The following is a 21,006-nucleotide window of genomic DNA, read 5'->3' as shown; positions in this document are numbered from 1 at the left end:
CATTAGTGATGCACCAGTCCTTGAAGGGCTCAGGCCGAATGTACATGCTTTTCTCACTTTTTCTCACTCTTTCAACCAAATGGAAAGCTTCCTGGGGAGCAGGCACAAAGGGGTACCCAGTACATGCTTGCTGAATCAATAGAGAGCCTATATTTGCATTGAAAAAAGTACCTGGTCTACCACTTACTGGGCCATGACTTAGCACGAATTACTTATCTTCTCGTAAGTAGAGATGATAGCAAGAATCTTACACTCTGGATCTGAAATGTCCCCCGAAAGCTCCGTGTTGAAGGCTAGGTCTCCAGCTGATGGGCTATTGGAAGGTGTGTCTACTAGACAGAAATCACTAGGGACTGTCCTTGAGGGGTACCCTGGGATCCTGACTCCTTCAACTGCTATTCTTTGTTTCCTGGCTATCATCAGGTGAGCAGCTTTGTTACCCCATACTCTTATCTGCCATGATGTCCTGTGTTAACATAGACCCAGAGACAACAGAGCCAAGTGACCGCAGACTGGTACCTCTGAGCCTATGCGCCAATAAATCTTTCTCCCTTTTAAATTGTTTTTCTCAGGAATTTAGTTATAGCAATGGAAAGCTGACACTGCAGGGCTTAACACTAACAAATGCTAACACTGGAAGGATTAAGGCTCAGTAAGCCCTCAGCTCTGTACAGTAAGCAGTCAGGGTGAGTGACGGTTATTTCATGTTGAACTGTGCACAGATGGCCAGCCCAGGGACCGAAAGGCCAATGCACCCCTCCTTCTCCCAAGTTCTTCTGCAGGGGCACCTGCTTCACTAGAGTTTGTTGATCGCATGACATCTTCACATGTGTCATTTCTCCTCCACACTGTTCTACAAATTCCTCCTTGACCTTCAAATCTCAAACCATCTCCCTGAACCGCTCACGTGTGTTAATATGTGATCCTCAAACATTCTATAATCAATCGCATGACCTCCTGTGACAGTTTACTTGCAGATCTATCATTGTTGATTTGCTTGCCTTTTCCCATACTAGACTTCACTTTCCTCTAGAGAGAAGGAAATATGTTTTCTATTTCTAAAAATTTGAATTTCCAATGTCCCTGGCACAGACTAAAGCTTAAGAGCATGTGAATTAAATATACATAATGATTTAGCTGTGAGAAGTTAAAAAAAATGAGCCAGTAATACAAATAGAAAAGCATTAGGTTATATCAATATGGTGCTAGACAGAGGCCAAGGACAGTGGGACCCCTTCCATCCATACCTTGTTGCTCCTGCCAGGTATATTACTTCTTAGGGCCTGGGGCGCCTACTCTAAGGCAGAAAGTAGTGCCTTACCTACTGCTGTACCTCTAATATAAACACAGCTCCAAGGAGTCATGTGAAAAAGAATTAGCAGTGAGAGAAATGAAATAATTTTTAGGATACCTTAATGGGAAATTACTTAACAGGAAAAATTTAAATCACATTAATAACTGAAGACATATATATTAAAACACTTCCCCCTATAGATGGGCAGTGATTAAAAGAATGATAACATCCCATGCTGTGGGGCAAAGTGAAAGTCTCCACTGCCTGATGCAATGGTATGAAATGGTGATAGGGCTCATTGGGCAGAACCTGTAACTTCGATCCACCTGTTCTTCTACTAGAAATTTATCCTTCAGAAATGAAATACTTCCATAAACACATATGAAAAAAGATGATTACTGCAAAACTGTTTAGGACACACAATGACAGACTTTTCTATAATTGTATTTTCAGCTTTGCAAGCGGCATGCTGCAATAACTACTCAACCCTGTGGATAGCGAGTAAAAGCAGTCACTGTGGTATGTAATGTACGGAGCATGGCAGGGTACCAATAAAAGCTGATTGATAAGAAGAGCCTCAGGCTTTGGCTAATGAATGAATGTGCATCAACAGGCAATCAGTTAAACAAAGCACAGTGTTTGGTAAAACAAGATGTAGCTATTAACAGAGGAGAGCTGGATCTGCATGAGTTGAGTCTAAATTCAGAAAAGTATGAATTTTTAAATGAAATAGGAGGCAATTAGAAAATACCCTGAAATCTTGAAAAAGAAAACAACTGTGTTTCTTCATGATATAAGCCATCAGTCTGTGCATGCAAGCAATATTTTCCTTATTTATTATCAGTATTGGTGTCCTTTGTATTCTATGTTTTATAACTTAATACTTAAGGTTTTCTTCCTGAATTTAACAAGCGATACACCGTAATTTGCAAACCCTTACTCTGTTTGTAATTCTTTTCAGTTTGCAGTTATTCGAGGTTACTGTGCAAAAGTTAAAGACAAACCCTTACATACAGTCACATGTGTAATAGTCCCTGGGTGTCCACAGAAGGACTGTTTCTAGGATTCCCTGCAATGCTAAGATCTGAGTATTCTCAAGTCCCTCAAACAAAATGACATACTTTTTGCACTTAACCTATACACAACGTCTCATAGACTTTTTGTTTTTTTTTTTTTTTTTTTGTCTTTTGAGACAGGGTCTCACTAGGTAGTTCAGGTTGGCCTTGAACTCACGTCAATTCTCCTGCCTTAGCCTCCCAAATGCTAGGATGCTAGGTATGCATGACCACACCCAACCCTCTCATACATTTTAATTCATTTCTAGATTACTTATAAAATCTAAAACAATGTAAATGTTATGTAAACAGGTATCATATTAAGTTGTTTGGGATATAACAAAGAGAAAAGCCTGTATGTTCAGATGGATGTATTTTTTTCCCCTCAATCATTTTCCATATGGAACCCATAGATTTGGAGAATTGACTGCATATCTGATTATGCCATATTTTAACAGAGGGATTAGTGAGTCAAAGAATATGGAAAGCCTTAGAGTTTCTTACTGAACACTTCTGTGAAAGCTTTTCCTAAGGCTTGCAGTATTGACAATGTAACCACAGGATACATACATACCGCAATACACAACACAGTTCTTTTTACAAATGGCTGCTAAATGTTACTTGTACACTGAAGCTGAGCTCTTTCACTCTCTACCGTGTGATGCATGTATCATATTGCTATGTGTAACATCATTCTTACACAACCCCACTGAGGAGGTATTAATAGCTCCCTTTTATAATAATAGCTCCATTTTATAAGAGGAAACTGTAGATTAACTTGTGCAGTTACAAACCATTTGATGGTAGAGCCAGGATTTGAACTCACTGCTTGCTAAGATAGTTTTTCCCACATCCTTAATCTACTTTACCTCCTTGGCCACCCTTCTCTATTGGATACATCAATATTTATCATAATAACTCGAAAAGTACACTAATATCATAATCCAAAAGACCATTCAATGAAACTAATTCTGCAAAACCACAACGACTAACACAGTGATGGCACGATTTCTACCGTAACAAGCTACTTAGTCTTTATCTTATATTAAGTACTATTTTAAACATTTTACATGAATTAATTCTTTTAGCTCCCTAAATGACCAAATGAGGTCGATATTATTATCTCTAGCTTACAAGTTACAAAAATGAGGCTGAGAGCCAGTAAGCTATTTCTCTATGGTTGTAAAAAAAACTTAGTGAAAAAGCCAGATTAGAATGAGTAAACTCAGTCCAGTGCCCACAGAATATTCCTAACCATTATGCTGCGCTGATTCTAAGGTGAGACTCTCTACTCAGAAGCTAGACGCCTCTGAAAGGCACCCTTAAGAACAACTATGTGTATCACTAATTCTTACCACCTGGGCACCAACATGACACTATAGGTCCAATGCATAAAACTCTGTTTCATTATTAAAATAAAATTATTAAAAATATTCAGCCTATGTGTATGAACTGTGTATAAAGCACAAGTGAATTTCATATTTAGACACGAGTCTCACCTCAAAGGTATCTTATTATACATATGCAAATATTCTGAAACCTGAAAATAATGCAATATCTGAAATACTTTTGGTTCTAAGCTTTTAAGATACGGATACTCAATTAGTAACACTCTAAATTGTGATTGGCCAAAGTTGGTGACCCCTCGGGCTGACAGCTGGCCACATATCACACCTTGGGGGTCATGCTGTTGGTGATGCAGAAGGCCAGATGTTGGAGGATGCTCTCCATGCTGTGGTAGTGCTGCTGCCGAGTGGTTCGCAGGTACTTCTGTAGTGCCCTGGCCATTGAGGGGAAGATGGCCTGTGCCGCCTCCCTGGGATCCATCACTTCCCCTGGGGCTTTCTGCTGCTCCTCAGCCTGGAGACGCTGGATGTGGATGAATGCCTCTTCCACTGCCACCACCAGCCTGGGAAGTGACATGACGTAGTCATCAGAGTAGAACCCATCACAGTGCTTGAGAACAGTCCCATGGGGCTTGGAGGGCCACCTGCCCAACCTGATCCTGTCATTAACTTGCCCAAGCCTTGATCACATTATCCTCCAAAGGGCTGGGGGAAAGAGAAACAAAAGCAAAAATAAGATGTGGGGTGGGGGCGCTTGGAATGGGAGATGAACTCTTTTTGCAATTCTGCTACTAACAAGCTTGGGAATCTCCAATCAAGTTTTCATTTCTACAAAGAGAGTTTAGCTTTAAAGAGTTTGGAGACCCCATAAAACTCTGCCCTAAAAAGGTCTCTGCATACACTGAGAGGCAGTTAGTGCAGAAGCAGCTTACAAAGGACCAGAGATTGGTCTCTGAGATCTAGTCACCCATTTCACTTGGTCCAGCAGCCCCTGGGAAAAAGAGGAGGTGTAACACACATAAGGGAAACCACAGGCTCTGATATGGATCAGAAATGTTCATCAAAAGGTCATGTGTTCAGAGGTGGGGCTGTGGAAAGTGATTGGATCGTGCAGGTTCTAACCTCATCAATCCACAAGGTTTATAACCAAATGGTCTGTTAGGAAGTGAGGCCTTGCTGGTCACTGCAGGCATAACTTGCAAGGCATTATCTTGTCCCTGGCCTCTTTCTCTTTCCTCTGCTTCCTGGTTGCCATAAGGCAAGCAACCATCCTCTTCCACCATGTTTCTGCTGCACCACCAGCTTAAAGCAAATGGGGCTGGCTGACCATGCTGAAACCTCTGAAACCATAAGCTAAAATAAATCTTTCCTTTTAAAAATTTACTCATGTGAAGTGTTTTGTTACAATGCTGGGATGTTGACCAACACAGACTATGGTATTGAGAAGTCATTGTTATACCTACACCTCACCATGTTGGTCAGAAGCCCTTAGACCTGGTTGATGGGATTTTAGAAAGGTTTGGAGATGCTGACTAGAGAAGCTCTAGGATGTCACACGTGGAGCTTAATGGGCAATTAGGGTATATACTCAGAAGACCAGAATGCTGGTGGGAATGTGTTCATGAGGTTTCCAGTGGGAATTATACTGGAGGTAATGCAGGTTACATTCTGGCAAAGAACTTGTCAACATTCTGTCCATTTCCTAGGACTATAAGGATAAATTTAAAGATGACAGACTAATTAATCTGGCAAAGAAAGTTTCAAAGCAGCAAAATATTCAGGCAGTGGCATGTGTACTGCTGACTGCTTTTAGCCTCATTTATAGTATGAATCATTAGCAAAAAAACAGAGTGGAAAGATTTAACAAACTTGTAACTTTGGCCAGAAGTGCATTCAAAACTGAGGAAAATGAGGGTGTGGCTGAAAAGATTAGTGCCATTAAAAAAAAGTGCCAAGTGTTGTGCACTGGGATACAGGAAAGATGCCTTGAGGCATCTCAAGAATTGGTCTAACCTTGACTCACTGCAGTCTTATGGGGTAAATCTGTGAATTCATCTTACGGGGTAAGTCTGTGAAAGACTGCTTTGACTAGAGACTACCAATATGCCGTGTTCCTGCAGGGACCCCTAGGAAGTTGCTTCCCAAGGATTCATTTCACGGTGTTCAGCCATCAAGGCACTCAGAGGCCACTGCATCCAGGGTTCCAGTAGACCCAGCTACTGCTATGGTTAGTGGCAAACCTTGGCATCATCTCCACAATATTGGTTTTTCAGACACACAGAATGCAACAGTTATGAGGTCATGGAAGCTTCCATTTTAAGACTTCAAAGGAAGATCTCAGAGAAAGGCCTGGAAGACTAGATATTTTCAGCATTGCTACAGGCAATGCCCAAGAGGTCAATGCAAGAAGTTGTAGCACTCAAAGTGAAGCTGCAATAGAAATTCTGGAAAGTAGAGATACCAGAATCATGGTATGTCTGTTGAGGAAAGCCGCAGAAGGTGGGCGGAGTCATCCCAAGAAAGATGCCTTGTGAGTTGTGAGTTACAACCAGCCATGCCATAGCAGTAGAGATATGCAAGACTTTAGCTCACATCATGCTACCATATTCTCTGGATGCTGAACACCCAGCTATAAGATTTAATGTTTGTCCTGCAATTTAGTCTTGCTTAGGTCTCATCTCTCCTTTCTATTGGAATGGGAATGCTTACTTTGTATCATTGGATCTTGAAACTATGTAACTCACTTCCTGAGTTTTACAAAGATTCACAGCTAAGAACTTCACAGCTAAGAATTTGGACTTTTGTTAGAACTGTTGAGACTTTACCTACTTCTGGAGATGGACTAAATGCATTTTGTATAACAAGACAGCTACAGACCTGGTAGGCATGAGCAGAATAATATGGCTTAAATCACAGACATCTCCCAAATGTCTCATGTAATTAGAGGTGGAGATTTGGAAGGTAACTGGATCATGGATCCAGGCATCAACATCAATGGATTAATAGTTGAATGGGCTGTTAGGAGGAAAGAGCTTGCTTTAATGAATAGGTAACTGAGCGCATAACCCAGAAGAGCATATCTCCACTCTCTCCCCATGCCCTACTTCATGGCTGCCACAGATGTGAACCTTTCTTCTACCATTGCCTTCCACCAAGGCAGATGCTTCTGCCTTGCCAATGGAGCCTAAGGCAACGCAGCCAACTGACAAGAACTATAAGTCAAAATATACCTTTCTTCTTCAAAGTTGATCTATGTCAGGTATTTCGTCACAATGACAGAAAGCTGATTAACATCCCCCCCCCCCCCCGCCTTTTTCTCTCTAACTTACAGGAGCAGACATGGAAAATTAGCAAAGGTTGAATGGGCAGGACAGGCCTACTCCAAATGTGGGCCACAGACTAGCAGCAGCATCCTCTGGGAATCTATCAGAAATGCGAAGTCCCAGGTCTCATCCCAGAACTACTGAAATGGCATTGTGACCTTGTGGATGGGTCCTGAGCCCAAGATCTAGGTCAGCAAGCCCTTTCTGTGAAGGGACCATCTGAGGCAAGCGCACTCCAAGGGCTCACAGAAGTCATGTCTGTAAACAAAAGCTTTGTTTTGCCAGTGAAAAAAAGAAAAGAAAGGGGTTCTTGGAGGAGGGTTGGCCACACACCTTGCTCTCCGCTTCCTCACCCGACGCTCGTGCTCAGCTTCTTCATAATACAACTCATTGTGGCTCGAGTCCCTGCGCCTGGCGGCTGCAGCGATCATGGCCCGGGACTGACCGGTGGCGTTGTTACTGGGGCCTTGGAGAACGGATGAAGGGAGAAGCACAGCTTTAATACCAAGGGGCTGGGAATGGAGCAGAAAATAAGCACCAGGGTCTATCAGTGCTGTCCATCCACCCACTACAAAGCAAACACACAGATCCTAATAGTATCGTCCCAGGAGAGATACTCCACATTCCCTAGTCCTATTCCCTTTTTCTATTTCTTCCAGTCAGGAAATCTGACACAATATGACTGGAAGAAATAGAAAAAGAACTCAGAAGGGGATAAAGAATGTCAGTCAGTCAAAAAAACATATGGAGTGTGCTGAAGATGTCCTTTATCATCTGTTACACAGAGTTTCAGTTTGGCCACAAGGGCAGTTGGGATATCACAATGAGAGAGAATCGGTGGGATAGGAGAACAAAAGCAGAGGAAAAGAAAACCAAGGGACACTGATCACATATAGAAAAACAAGCTAAGCTAGAATGTCATGGGCAGTAATGACATTTTTGGAAAATACAAACACTTGAGGACTTAGAACTCCTATTTCATCCCCTGACTGCTGACCACAAAGACAAGGCAGAACCCAAGCTTATCAATGAGTTATTTGGCTGGAGACTTGGGTTCCCCAGTGGGTACATCCTAAATTTCCAGATCAGAGGTGAAATTTCCAGAACAGGATTCATAGGAAGTCATACATTCATATGCAAAGAAACCAAATTAAAAAAAAAATCTAAGGGAGATACTGTCACTAAAAACTGACACTACACATAAATCACTTTACTTGTTGAAAACATGATCTCCTCTGGAATCCGCAAAGCTCTTGCCCTGACCCAAGGTGCCTGGCAAGAAATGACACCGTGTCCTGTTTCTTACACTTGGACATCTGATACCTTCAGCCCAGTTCACACTTCCTTAGTCAGCCTCCAGCCTTTTGCTACCACTCAACTCCGGTCCTAGCCAACACGGAGAAACCAGGCACCTGAACTACTGAGATTTCTACTCTGAAAGGACTTTGACTACCAACATTCTGAAAATTAGTCCTTTCCTAATAGCTTTCAAGATGAGGGAGTCCCAACAGGAGGCAGAACATATTACTATTGTTTTCAACCATAAAAATTCTAAAGAATGAAAGTCCCAGATATTTAGACTATAAATCAACAATCTTCTGAAAATGTCTGCCTACTTTTTTGAAAAAAAAGTAATTGGTCTGAAACGAGAATGTACATAAGGCAAGCACATCACAGACAGTTTTAAGGCACATACCATCTACATTGTACACTTTCAGCCCGGCCATGTGCTTGGCTGCTCGGAATTTGGAAGCCGTTAGGAGGTTTGGGTTATAGATGGTGAAATCTTTGTAGTAATTTTCCAGAACCACCAAAGCTGCTCTTTGGATACTGCAAAAAGAAGATGAAATTAATACAAAGTAAATTAAGCAGGTCTGAAGTAAAACATCCTTTTCTCTGAGTCAACGAAACATCACACTGAAGTTTGTAGTTTCCATATACCTTGTATCTCCAGGATTAAAATTTAAAGACCCAGCTAAGTCTGGTCACCAAGTGGTTTCCTTGCCAAGGCTCCGGCAGTAGCCATATCCCATCTAGCCAACAGCAGAATGAGGAAGTTACAACTCATAACTGACATTTAGGGTTAGGTTACACAGAACTTTTCCTATTTTCTCCAGTTCACGAAAAAAGGACACTGAGACCTTGGAGAGGCAAGAGACTTACTGGTGTCACAGAGTGAAAGAACAAAGCACATACTCAGGTTTCTTAGGACCCAGTTCAGTGCTTTGTCTCACAGCTCACCACTCCTGTGTGTGAGGAATTCTGGGTTTAGGTCTCATGTGAATCAGAAGAATTCTGGGTTTTAGGTCTCATGTGGATCAGAACAGTGGCACTCACAAAGGGTGCACTTTAAAGAAGACTCCATCAAAGATCATTTGAGGATTAGGGTCCTCAATGCCTCTTGACTCTTGGACTTCTATCTCTGGCTCTCAGTAGAGGGGTCAGTCTGAGTTCATCAAATTCTAATTTGCTCAGATCTATAGAAAGCAGCAGGGAAGAAGAGGACAGGGAATCTCTACAGTAGGACTGTGTATGTGGGGAGAGTGCCCATACTCAGAAATGGGCAGTGGTGACACAAGAACATATTCTTGGTCACACAAACAGGATATCTTCTACCTCGCAGAGAAACTTGCAATGGTGCAGTGAAGGTTTTTGCATAGCCTATCTTATGTGAACCTTATGATCATTCAAGATAAGAAACTGACGCTCTAAAGTCTATGATCAACACCATCATCTAATACACAAGAGAGCTAGAACCCTGATGCAGACCAACAAACTTCCAACTCAAGCTCTTTCCCCTGTAAGCCTGTGTCTCCCTGCAGCTCTCTAAGATGTTCACCAACCACCAGGAGGCTAAATATCATGCGTACATCCTTATTGTACCCCTTACATTCACATTCCTAGTATTCTGCTGAATAGATGGGCTCATGAGGTTACTAGAATGGCCAGAGGACCAGGGCATAGCTCTCTTTGATTCCTGGATGACCACAGTGCACTCCAATGCTCTCAGTGGCTTGGAGATCCTCATTTCACACCAGGTAATACAGTGCCCACGCCACCAGGTGGAGATTTTGTCAATCTACCCTTTCAGCTTGGATCTAAAAGGATCTAGAAGCTATTTAATAGCTAATTAATTTCCTTGAGAGTACATCAGGCAGTGTTTCCTTAGTTATATCACCACCAGCACTATGATTAGTGCTCTGTACCGATTCTACATACATACAATGCATGGAAGTACTGTCAGGGAAAATCTGATGAGCATAACCTTGCATTATGGAACTATCTTTATGATTCCTAAGAATAAATTCCCATTTTGAAAGTTCTAGCCAGTCCACTCAGTTACTCACTCACCAGTCTCATATTTAAATACCTGCATGTACTTACAACGACAGATAGGAAAAGCTTCACCGTGGCCAGATACACAGAGCACAAGCCATTTGACAAATGCGTCCTCACTCTGTAACACAACGGGGTTAACCAAGCACACAGGACAGCTTCCATACTAGGAAAGGACAGCACACAAGAACAGCTTCCCCCGGAGTTGGCACTGGAGCTGAGGTTTGTGTCATAGATTTTTGCACAAAAGTCCACTCCACTTGCTGTGATCTCCGGCAGGACTCAAGCTTAGCAGGGCTCCAACCTCCTTCTTGTCTCTTTGCCTGTGGCATTCTCCAGAGAAAGGCAAGTATTTCTTCATCTCTCTTGCATCCAGATATTTATCATGACCCTCTTCCTGGTAACAAACATGTGCTCTCCTGCATACCTCTGCCACGTACTACTCCAATCACCTGCTGATTTTCAAGTCTCTAAACTTTCATGAGAAAAGGAGTCCCTCTGTGCAGAAATAAGCCCTAGTTATACACACAGACTTTGTGTGTTCAAACCATTTCATTTCACACATAAAAATTTGTCTTGGCATCTAAATTACAGCAGAAAATTATTTTCATAATCAAAATTTAAAAGTTAAAAGGCAATTTTGGAAGTTTTTCATAGGCCTGTTTTCAAAGCAAAACTCTCTTGTGGCTGTTGAGTTTTACATTTTTGCTCATCCAGGCCACCAGGAAGAATCCAGCACCTCAGTTGGGTCAGTAAAGGAAACTGTCACATTGCTCACCACACATCACAATCACAGGCCACTGCCTTGTTCTATCTCGGAACTGCTCCAGCAGGAATCACACTGTGCCACCTTCCTCTGGCAAATGCTGTCCATACTGGGCAAGGCCACAGCTACAGCAAAGTACCTCGGAGCAAAGTGCGAGGCCTCCTCTAGAAAGAGTCCAGACACCTGGGTGTGAACCTCAGCCTTCCCAGGACTGAAGAAGAATCCTCTGCTCCAAAAACCCCACAAAACAGAAGATCAGAGTCCTGCTCATCTTGCAGCATGGCTTCTCAGCACTGTGACTCAGTGCTGGTGTGGACCTGGCTGGCCTCCCAGGCCAGCACAGTAAACTGGAGGCGAAGGACTCTCAGTGCCAAGTTTACAAACGCCTGCAAGAGCTGAGCACACTCTTACCTACAGAGCATAGTTTGCTTGACATTCAACAAATATAGCAACTCTAGGGACTGAGAATTACTACACAACTAAAGATAACACATAATCAGTGTAGACAGCTTTAAAAAATGGGTATAGCCTTTTGGATTAAAATCCCCCATGTATCCTCCACCTTGTTACAAAGTAAACTATAGCACACATTGGTGCCACTTGCGAAGATGTTTACGCCTTCATCACTGAACTGCAGTGTGTCTGAACAGTGAAGACACAGGTACAAACAGCAACCAAAGCTGTCTGCCCCTGTGCTCCATGCGCCAGGACACAGTGCAGTCTGAATACTTGAAGCTCTTTGGTGTTTATCCCTTACTCTGTTCTGTTACTACTGGCTATCAAAGTCAGTTTAGTTGCTATACTCTGGCACTAGTCTCTGTCACAGTCCCTACAAAGCCAAGATGTAGGAGGACGTATCCCCCTAGCCAGAAGAAGGGCTCAGAACTCTACCTGCCTTTACTCCTGCAAATATGGTACCACATGGGGCCGAAGTAGGATTGAACTCTTTCAGGAAGCTTCTCCACACTGTCTCTCCTTAAACCCACAGCATCCCAAATCTTCCAAGGAGTCAAGTTATTCTTGCCTGTTTGACAGCTTGTGTGTGGTTTCTCATGCCCAAGGGACATCTCCTTTGATTTCTCCACAGGCATAATGTTTATTGGCTCCACTTCTGTATTCATGAAACCCTATAATTCTATAGATCTAAAGATCAATTTGACAGTATAATTCACAAAACTGTAATTTCAGAGGCAAAAAGGGTCAGAGAGATGAATGAAAGCAAACCCTTTAACTAATCCCAATCTCTAGACCAGGTAGTCTGGGGGAAGAAAGCAGACAAGAAAAATCAAGGCAGTGTGGATTATGCCACCTCTCGTCACTACTTTATTCAGAGGCAAAAGGTAGTAACCCGGTCAGCAAGCCTCAGGAACTCTGTACCACAGTAAAGGGGATCCTGAGACCCAAGGCAAGGGCCTTCTCCACCAAAGCTGATGCCAATAGACTCTATTCTGTCACTAACCCAGGAGATATTCTTCCTTCACAGGCCCCATAGATTTGTGGAAAACAACACATGGACAAACGCCTAGTTAAAACAGAATTTCACTAACGTCTACATATAAAAAAAAAGCACACTCCAGATACAAATATGAAAAGACAACAGAGAAAACAGAATACTCAGGCTTTGGAGAGGCTGATGTCATCAACTGGAAAGGAGCCTCCACTACTATGCTTGGGCCCAAGTTGCTTCAAACCTGAGCATATGGGAAAAATACAGCGGCACTGGATTAGCCCAAATCGCTGAAGAAACTGACACCCCATTTCAGTTTAAAACTCACTGCTGACTGGGTGGCCTATTTTCTTGATAGGACAAAGACCAAAGGTGAAGTGGTAGGGTCTTTTGTGCTAATCAACCACAGAAACACTTCATGTCATTGCAACTGTTACAACGACACTGGGGCAACAGGGAAGAGGAGTTTACCCTTTATCAGACCAGAGGAGAGCAAGCACCTGGAAACAGTTCAAATTTCAGTTCACAAAAAGCTGAATGATACATTTTTGAAAGATAAATTTTGAAGAAAACAAGAGCACACACCAAAACAACAACAAAAATGTCTATATTCCCAACACCTCCCCCACGCTCCATGCAGGCCTGACTCTAGATAAAAGGACTATGAGAGACTGCACACATAATACGAATGGTGTGGGCCACCAGCATCAGACTATATTAAGCTTGGCTCTGTCATATTCTAGATCTTAAACAGTTATTAATTTCTCCAAACCTCAGAGTTTTCATCTGTAGAATAGGAGTAACAACCCAGGAAATCTTGTTATATCCTGGTAATGTTATAACCATATAAGCCATGTTATATCATGGGCTTCAAAATATTCATTGTTATAAAATTTATTACTGAAAGGATAATAAAACTGTGAGACAGGCCAGTGCAGCCAGCAATTCTATTAAGAGTCCACTAGATCCAAATATAGCAGGTGGGGGCTAACATTGGCACTGCCTTGTGCAAGTTGTCTAATGAGCTTTATTATTGTTGAGGAAAATTCTGAGTTTAAGATTTTCTGAAATTATAGATATAATCAGCACACAGGCCAGGAAAAAAATAACCTGGAGACTTGGAAGTTCACTCTCTACTTTCCATGATTTAGGTTAGTTTTAAGGATTAATAATTAGGATCATACATTTTAAAGTGCTTGCTCCAAAGCAAATGCCTCAAAGATGTGGCTACTATGACCTTCTAGAATTCATGTACACTGGAAAAGACAATCTGTCCCCCATGTGCACCTGTACCAACCTCCCCAAAAAAGGCCCTCGATAAGGGTATTGGCAGGAGGGGCCCTCTGCAGTTTTCCTTAGGAACAGAGATCAGAAAGTTCTGCTATACTTCGTTGCAGTCATCTGTGTTTCTTGTCATCTGCGAGCCTCCTGAAAATCAGATCTACCTGGAAGGTGGCATTCATCGTACACACAGTAAAGCAGCACTAAGAGTCACAAGGTCTGGATTTCAGACCAGATCTTGGCTTTTTTTTTTTTGGGGGGGGTAAATTTATAGAAGTGATTTCCCTTTTCTCAGCTGGTGATGGAGAGATAATAACAATCACTACATCTGGTTGTTGAAAAGAGCAGATAAATCATGCCAGTGAAAGCATTTACAAACTATAAAACATTATGCAAACACAAGATACCCTATTACTAACAGTGAGTATGATTATTTTGTAGCTGAGTCAGGGTTGGCTGATGGCTAGAAGATTCATGCATTCTTTGGGCTTAAAAACATGACTTGATTTCCCTTTATACTGATCACTATACTGATGTGTACCTTAAATGGTCCCCAGTGGCCATGCGCTGAAGGCTGGTCACCAGTCTGCGGTACTATAGGAAGGTGAATCTTTAAGAAGGGGGCCCAAGTGGAAAGAAGTTAGAAATTTAGAGTGTGTGTTCCTGAAGGAAATATTGGGACCCTCTCCCCTTCCTATCTCTCCCTTTGCTTCCCAGGTGCCAAGAGGCAAGGGGCTTCCTTGGCCACATACAGCCTACAGTGATATTCTGTTTAACCAATGCAATGGGGCCAAGCAATCATAAACTGACACCTCTGAAACTGGGAGGCAAAAGGAATCTTTCCTCTTTCTCCGTTAAACATCTCAGGTATTCTCAGTTATTTTGTCACACTCATAGAAAGCTGACTCAATCAGTGAATTCGAGAAATGAAGGGAATCTAAGTGTTTAGCCAGAGATTCAAGAAACAAAATCAGAATGTATCTCAGTAGTTTAGAAACTCAATCTATGTAATAACTTTTTGGTAACACAATCTCTGGCATCTGAGAGAGTTTATTTTCACAGGGTACTGAAAGAACCCTTCTGTAAGTTCTAACTAGTCCATCAACCACTTCCTCTGTACCAAGCCCATCTTTCTTGTCAAAGCCCCTCAAATACCTGAAGGAAACAATTGTGGCCATGAGCTACCTCCTCCTTCCTTCTTCCCTTCCTTCTTTGCCCTCTTCCTCCTTCTTCTTCCTGCCCTGTGGTCCCCTCCTCCCCTTTTCTCCCTCTTTGTTTTCTTCATGTCGGGGTACTGAACTCAGGGCTTTGCCCATGCTAGGCAAACACTTACTACTGAGCTGCACTCTTAGCCACAAACCATCTTCTTTTAACTCCCTTTTTTTACAGATAAAAGCACTGAGGTCTAGAATTGTAAATACACACACACACACACACACACACACACACACACACACGCACGCACACACACATGCACGCACACACACGCACACAAAGGGTCCCATATTTCCTATTTGTTCTCTATTCCCTGGCCTTACTTGGGATGGGGGGGGTGCTATAATGAAACCAGGTCACATTATTAAATCCAGGAATTAACGTTGATCTTTGGAGCTCATCAAAGCCAAAGACTTCACACTTCACAGCCTTCAATTGCTCCCAGAGCAGGAAGAAAAGAGAAGTCATGCAGTTAAGCCCCTTTCAGCTTTTGGGCACATCTTTTCGAATATTAACTGGGTCCCCTTCACAATATCAACAAAAACAGCTTTCTTCACAGCTGAAAAACATGAAAATACTTCTCGCATGCTAATGCTCCACCTCTATGGCAGGATATTATTGTGATCACCTAGGAAAGTCACTGAACACTTTCTCATCACATAGTTAAATCTGACAAGTTTCCTTTTGGGGTGTGTCCTCATCATCCCATGAGGCAACTAAGGATGCTGACACTCAGAAAAATCCTAACCACCCCTGTCTTCCGCTTTATCACAAGAAGTTATGAGCTATGAACACCTGCTAAATCTTAGGTACTGAGATACGGATCTGAGCCAGACTCTCAAAGGGCTTTCACTCCAATCAGAGGTGACAATCACTCAAACATTGAGCACAATCATGAGATTCACACTGTGACAGAACACAGGTATAAGGAGGAGAAAAAAAGGGAGTGTCCACTGATTTCCACAGGAGAGGCAAGGCTGAGTTTCTGAGTGAAGCATCAGAAGTGTGGGAAGCAAATTCCAGGCAGAGGAACTAGCATGAACACCAGGTGTTAAGTGATCCTGTCAAATATCAACAATGGAAACGGCAAGGCCAGTGTTCGGTCACAGGACAGCTCCAAGAAACTATTTTGGGAAGTGTGTCTTGAAATTTGTCTTTACCTAGAACCTCAGAATGTGAATTTTTGAAACAAGAGCTTTAGAGCCGTTATTATAATTTAAGGAGGGCCACACTGGTGTCTTTAAAAGAAGAAACAAGGACACACTGGGCTGATGGAGGTGGAGACTGGTGTGATGTAACTGTGAGTCAGGAAATGCCAAAGACTGCCAGCAATCACAGGGAGCCGGGAAGAGGCAAGGAAGGATTCCTCCCCGTCGCCTCTAGGGGGACACGGCCCTGACATCACCTGGAGTTTGAATTTCTGATATTGTGAGAGAGAGTGTTTTGAGCTGCCCACTTTCCAGTCATTTGTTAAAGCAGCTTTGAAGAAACAGTACCTGTGTGTTTGGGAAGGAAGCACGGAAGCAAGTCAAGGGCAGCGCTGGACTCACATCACTGAAAATGAGGCTCTGGATGAATGCAAAGGTAGAGAGGATAGGGAGCAGGTGAGTGGGCCGTTCTGATCCCGAGGACAATGACACTAAAGGCTCCCGGAATACCCTGTCTCCTCTTTGCAGTGTGTTTGTTTTTTAGGGCCCAAACTTGATTTTGTAAAAAAACTCTAAAACACAGCACCTCTAAGTTATTTCAGTCTTTCATGGAAAGCCGCAGTCAGGGTAGAAGTGCTTTTAACTGTTCCTCTGCCCTGCAAAACTCTCTGATAGCTGAGTCTATCGCATGTGTGGGCATCACTGCTGCCCAGACCTGGATGAAACTGACAGCCAGGAAGCCTTACTCATGTGGGTCCCTGAGAAGCAATATAATTAGCCCCTGAGCACCACCGCCTCTGCTGACAACCAGGCACAGGCGTGTTTACATTGCCTGACCCTCTGCCTTTTAATTAAAATGCTTGTCACGCAGCTGCATATTGGACATTACTTCTCTGAAGACCCACACAAATAATAGGCAATGATCACCTCAGAACTTGAAAGGATAAAAAAATGTCAAAAACTAGACGCAGTGTTCACTGACCTTGGAGAAAGGGCCCCTGGCTACCTGGATACCCCAGGCTTGCTAGCACCTCAGGTAGATGGAAGTTTCAGTCGTCAATTTGCTTCAGTCACTATTCAGAAGCTGACAAGTGTCCCTGGGCTCTGCTTTGAATATCAGGCCGTGGACAAGCCTCATAGGACATACCTCCTGAAAGATGAGCAAGCAGGCTGGGTGCCAGGATATCCAGTCCCAGAACTCCACGTGATAGAATCAAGAGGACTGAGTAATCATACACTGGCCTCTGAAGCGCAGGCTCAATGTTCTTCACTGTCCACAATTTAAGTTTCTAATGATAAAAGTGTAGTCCTGAAAAATAGCCACTTTGATAATACCAGTAAAATCATACCCAGGGGGAATCACTGTATTTACACTGGGAAGTCTTCTGTTAGGTTCACTGTTGAGGAGACACAAATCTGTTACCACTGTACACCCCCTCCAGGTATAACAATATGATCCCACAGACGATTATGAGTTTGGTGGCCGCTGTTGGACACAGCCTTCTTCTGAGCTGCTGATCAGTCTTGGTGAGGCCCCTCCTGGAGGACAGAGATGCTGGATCTGCTTCTATCTGGTACCTGGGAGTCACGTTCCTGCAGGTGACAGGTTTGGCTCTGCCACATCTGCCTAGACTAGCAGCCCTGCGTGGAGGCTACAGCATAGACCCTGCCACGTTGCCACCTTCCAGCACGGTCCAGCCTGGGCCACATCTCCCTGCCTGGAAAGGGAAATTAGCTTTCTCAGTGTTTTAAATTACTGTGCTGAATCACACCAAGATAAACAGCAGACTTGGTGATCACAGCTAAGTGCTCTAAGAAGTATATCTAGATTTAGATTAAGTGCACTTCCAGACCTGCTTTCCGTGGGATACTTAACTGGTCTGGTCTTTCATTCCCAGCCTCACCTTCCTCAACATCAGTACCTCTGGCCTTGGGAATGCTCCAGGAACATGGATGACAAATGCGGAGTCCAAGAGCGATGGGCCTGCCTAGCTGTATCTCTGCTAGCTGGGACTGGGAAAGGAAGATTCACATTGCACAGTATGAAATCACATCCTAGTGCATGGTGAAATGTAGGCACAGGCCAGTCTATGAAGATACATTGAGTGAAAAGAGCACAACTGTGTCCCTTCAGGAAGGTCATCCAGACTTGTGTGCCTCCCTGGAAGGCTGTCTAAACCAACACCTCTCTCAGGAAGGCCATCTAAACCAGTATGGCCCTCAAGAAGACTGTCTAAATGGGTGTGGACTCTGGAAGATTGTCTAAGCCAGCATGGCTCTCCAGGAAGGTCATTTAAACCACCTAGTGGCCAAGAAGGCTGCAGAAACCAGAGTGGCCCCCAGGAAAGCGATCTACCAATGTAGCTCCACAGGCAGGCCTTCCAAACCAGCCTGGCCCCAGGAAGGCCATTTAAACCAATACACTCCCAAGAAGACTGTCTAGTCTAGCATGGCCCCAGGGAAGCATACATAAATCAGTTTCCCTTCATGGAAGCACTGAGTCCTCTGGGCCAGCTTGCAGCTGTGGGCAGCCGTCCTGCGCAGCAAGCCATTCCAGCTGTGGTTACTGCCAGAAGGCAGCTGTATAAACACAGGGCTCCAGTGTCGGCCACCTTACACTCTCATTAAAGTCACTTTTAAAAGGCACCACAACACCAAACCACAAACGGCAGCTCCGTTCCTGCCTTCAAAATCCCCCCACAGTAAAGCAGAGTCTGCAAAAAGTTTCACACTCCACATTTTAAGTGCTTGTTCATTTTCTTTTTTTTAGAGAGCAGGGATGAGACCCGGTGAAATATCTTCATTTAAAAGTAAGTTACACAGGTACAAACCATGTATTTCTATAAATAGCACTATACATATAAAACCATGATGGTAATAACGTAAGCCAAAAGCCCTGATGATCATTTGAAACCACTCCCTGATGTTGTAAGCAAGGGTTCTGGGCTCCCCTGAGACTATTGGTGCTAATCCAAACTGTGAGAGGGAAGGGCCTGCCCAGCAGGATGGCCAAATCTGATCCACAGTACAATCACGGGCTCCCACATTACTGGACTCAGTATCAGAGACATAAGCTGTCCTGAGAGTACTGAAGTAACTTTAACCTTCCTGGAAAACTCTATCTTGTATTTAACTAGAAAAACAAAGTAAAATCAGGAGAAGCAAGACCTCCATTCAAGCTAGGAGACTCCATGTGTGAGATGGAAAGAAGACAAGATGAATTGTTTTCATCAGGACCCTTACTGACCCTGAAGCTCTGGGGCCAAAACTTGCTAGTACTACAGGTGTGGTTGCCCATGCCTATAGCCTATGCAGAGGCTGAGCAGGAAGGTCACAAGTCCAAGGCCAGCTCGGACAATTTAGCAAAACTCTGTCTAAAAGTAAAAATAAAAATAAAAAGAGCCAGAGATACAGCGTGTTAGTAGTCTTCCTGGATTCAATCCCAAGTATTACATGAAAAAAAAAAAGTCACTACTGTTCATAATGTTTCTATCTAAGCATGGGCTGCCATAACAAAATACACAAGACTGAGTATCTTGTACAACAGAAATTTATATTCCCACAGATCTAAAGGATAGAAGTCCAAGCCAAGGTTTCAGCCAATTTTCTTCTAGGAAAGGGATCCATTCCAGGGTTTTGGATAGCTGCTCGCTTTCTATGATTTCCCAGGGCCTTCCCCACGGAAGGGGAGATGGCTATGGAAATACAGTAAGTTCTCTGTATCTCTGCCTACAAGGACACTAACCCTATCAGATCAGGTTCTTAATCTGTGAAACCACCTAATCAATTACCTCTTTTTTGTTTTTTTCAATTATTTCTTCCTCTTTTTTTTTTTTTTTTACTGGTTCCAGAGATCGAACTCATGACCACGCACTTGCAAGGCAGGCACTTATGCCGCTGAGCTAAATCCCCAGCCCATCAATTACTTCTTTAGCAGCTCACTTCAAATACAGTCACTGTGGAGGTAAGGGCTTCAACATACAAATTTGGAAGATATTGAGAGAAGATATTCAGCACATAGCTATTCCTTTTCAACACAATACAACAGTCTTGCACAACGATAAACTTCCAATTCTTGAGAAACAACCAAAGATCATCTCTTCAAACACAAGAAACTTTATGATTAACTACCAGAACTTTCACAAAGAAGTCTATAATATTCAGTGTCAACTTACAAGATATTTTTAGTCTCAGTGAACAAACCATGCATGTAACCCTAATGGTTAAAACCTGCTGGCTGAATTACGAACAGTGGAGTTCAGCAGTATGAAAATGTTACAGAGAAGATCATTGTGAATGGGGGTCCCCCCAAAGTGCTCTAAACTGTCTCTGTTTTTGTGAGTTCCTTGCTCATGACTCTCAGCTGTCTCTTTTCAAATGATGTTTTGTGGCTACTGAAAGCAGCTCATTCCCCTAACTTGAAACAAATTATTTCTGCCTTTTTAAAGGAATAAAAATCAATAATTAAATCTGTTAGAACTATATGCAAAGTAAGAATAAATATGCTGAGAATAGGAGCCTGATGTTGTGGGTGTCTGCTAAATTCAACTAGGCCAACTATATTACCCGCTTGTGCAGTCCTTACTCCTTGAGTCTGGGCTGGTTTATGATCCATTTAACAGAGACAATGTAGCAGGAATAATACTGGGCCAGTTCCACCCTTGCTTGTGAGCTCCCGAAGCTGAAGCTTCTGCTCTTGTGCTTTTGGAAGCCTTGAGCTGCCATTTAACAAATCTCAAAATACAAATGCAGAAACCAGGAAACGAGGCCCTGTGGGGAGGCAGAGCACTCCAGA

General features: G+C 43.0%; 1 protein-coding gene across 3 annotated transcripts in view; it reads right to left on the bottom strand.

Annotated features, from left to right (window-relative positions):
- Positions 1–21,006, bottom strand: part of Vangl1 (VANGL planar cell polarity protein 1) — a 52,505-nt gene that overhangs the window by 7,239 nt on the left and 24,260 nt on the right. For all 3 annotated transcript variants that reach the window (XM_003479260.4, XM_013143054.3, XM_063256011.1), the window contains exons 5-7: positions 8,715–8,848; positions 7,352–7,484; positions 4,024–4,258 (exon numbers count right to left, since the gene is read on the bottom strand). In XM_003479260.4, the coding sequence (XP_003479308.2) occupies positions 4,024–4,258; positions 7,352–7,484; positions 8,715–8,848 (502 nt within the window). The remainder of the gene's footprint in view (positions 1–4,023; positions 4,259–7,351; positions 7,485–8,714; positions 8,849–21,006) is intronic.

This window comes from Cavia porcellus, unplaced genomic scaffold (assembly GCF_034190915.1).
Source record: "Cavia porcellus strain 051 isolate PalLab524CR breed Dunkin Hartley unplaced genomic scaffold, mCavPor4.1 scaffold_1, whole genome shotgun sequence".
In the NCBI taxonomy this organism is placed as follows: domain Eukaryota; kingdom Metazoa; phylum Chordata; class Mammalia; order Rodentia; family Caviidae; genus Cavia; species Cavia porcellus.
This window is presented reverse-complemented; position numbering and strand designations above follow the sequence as displayed.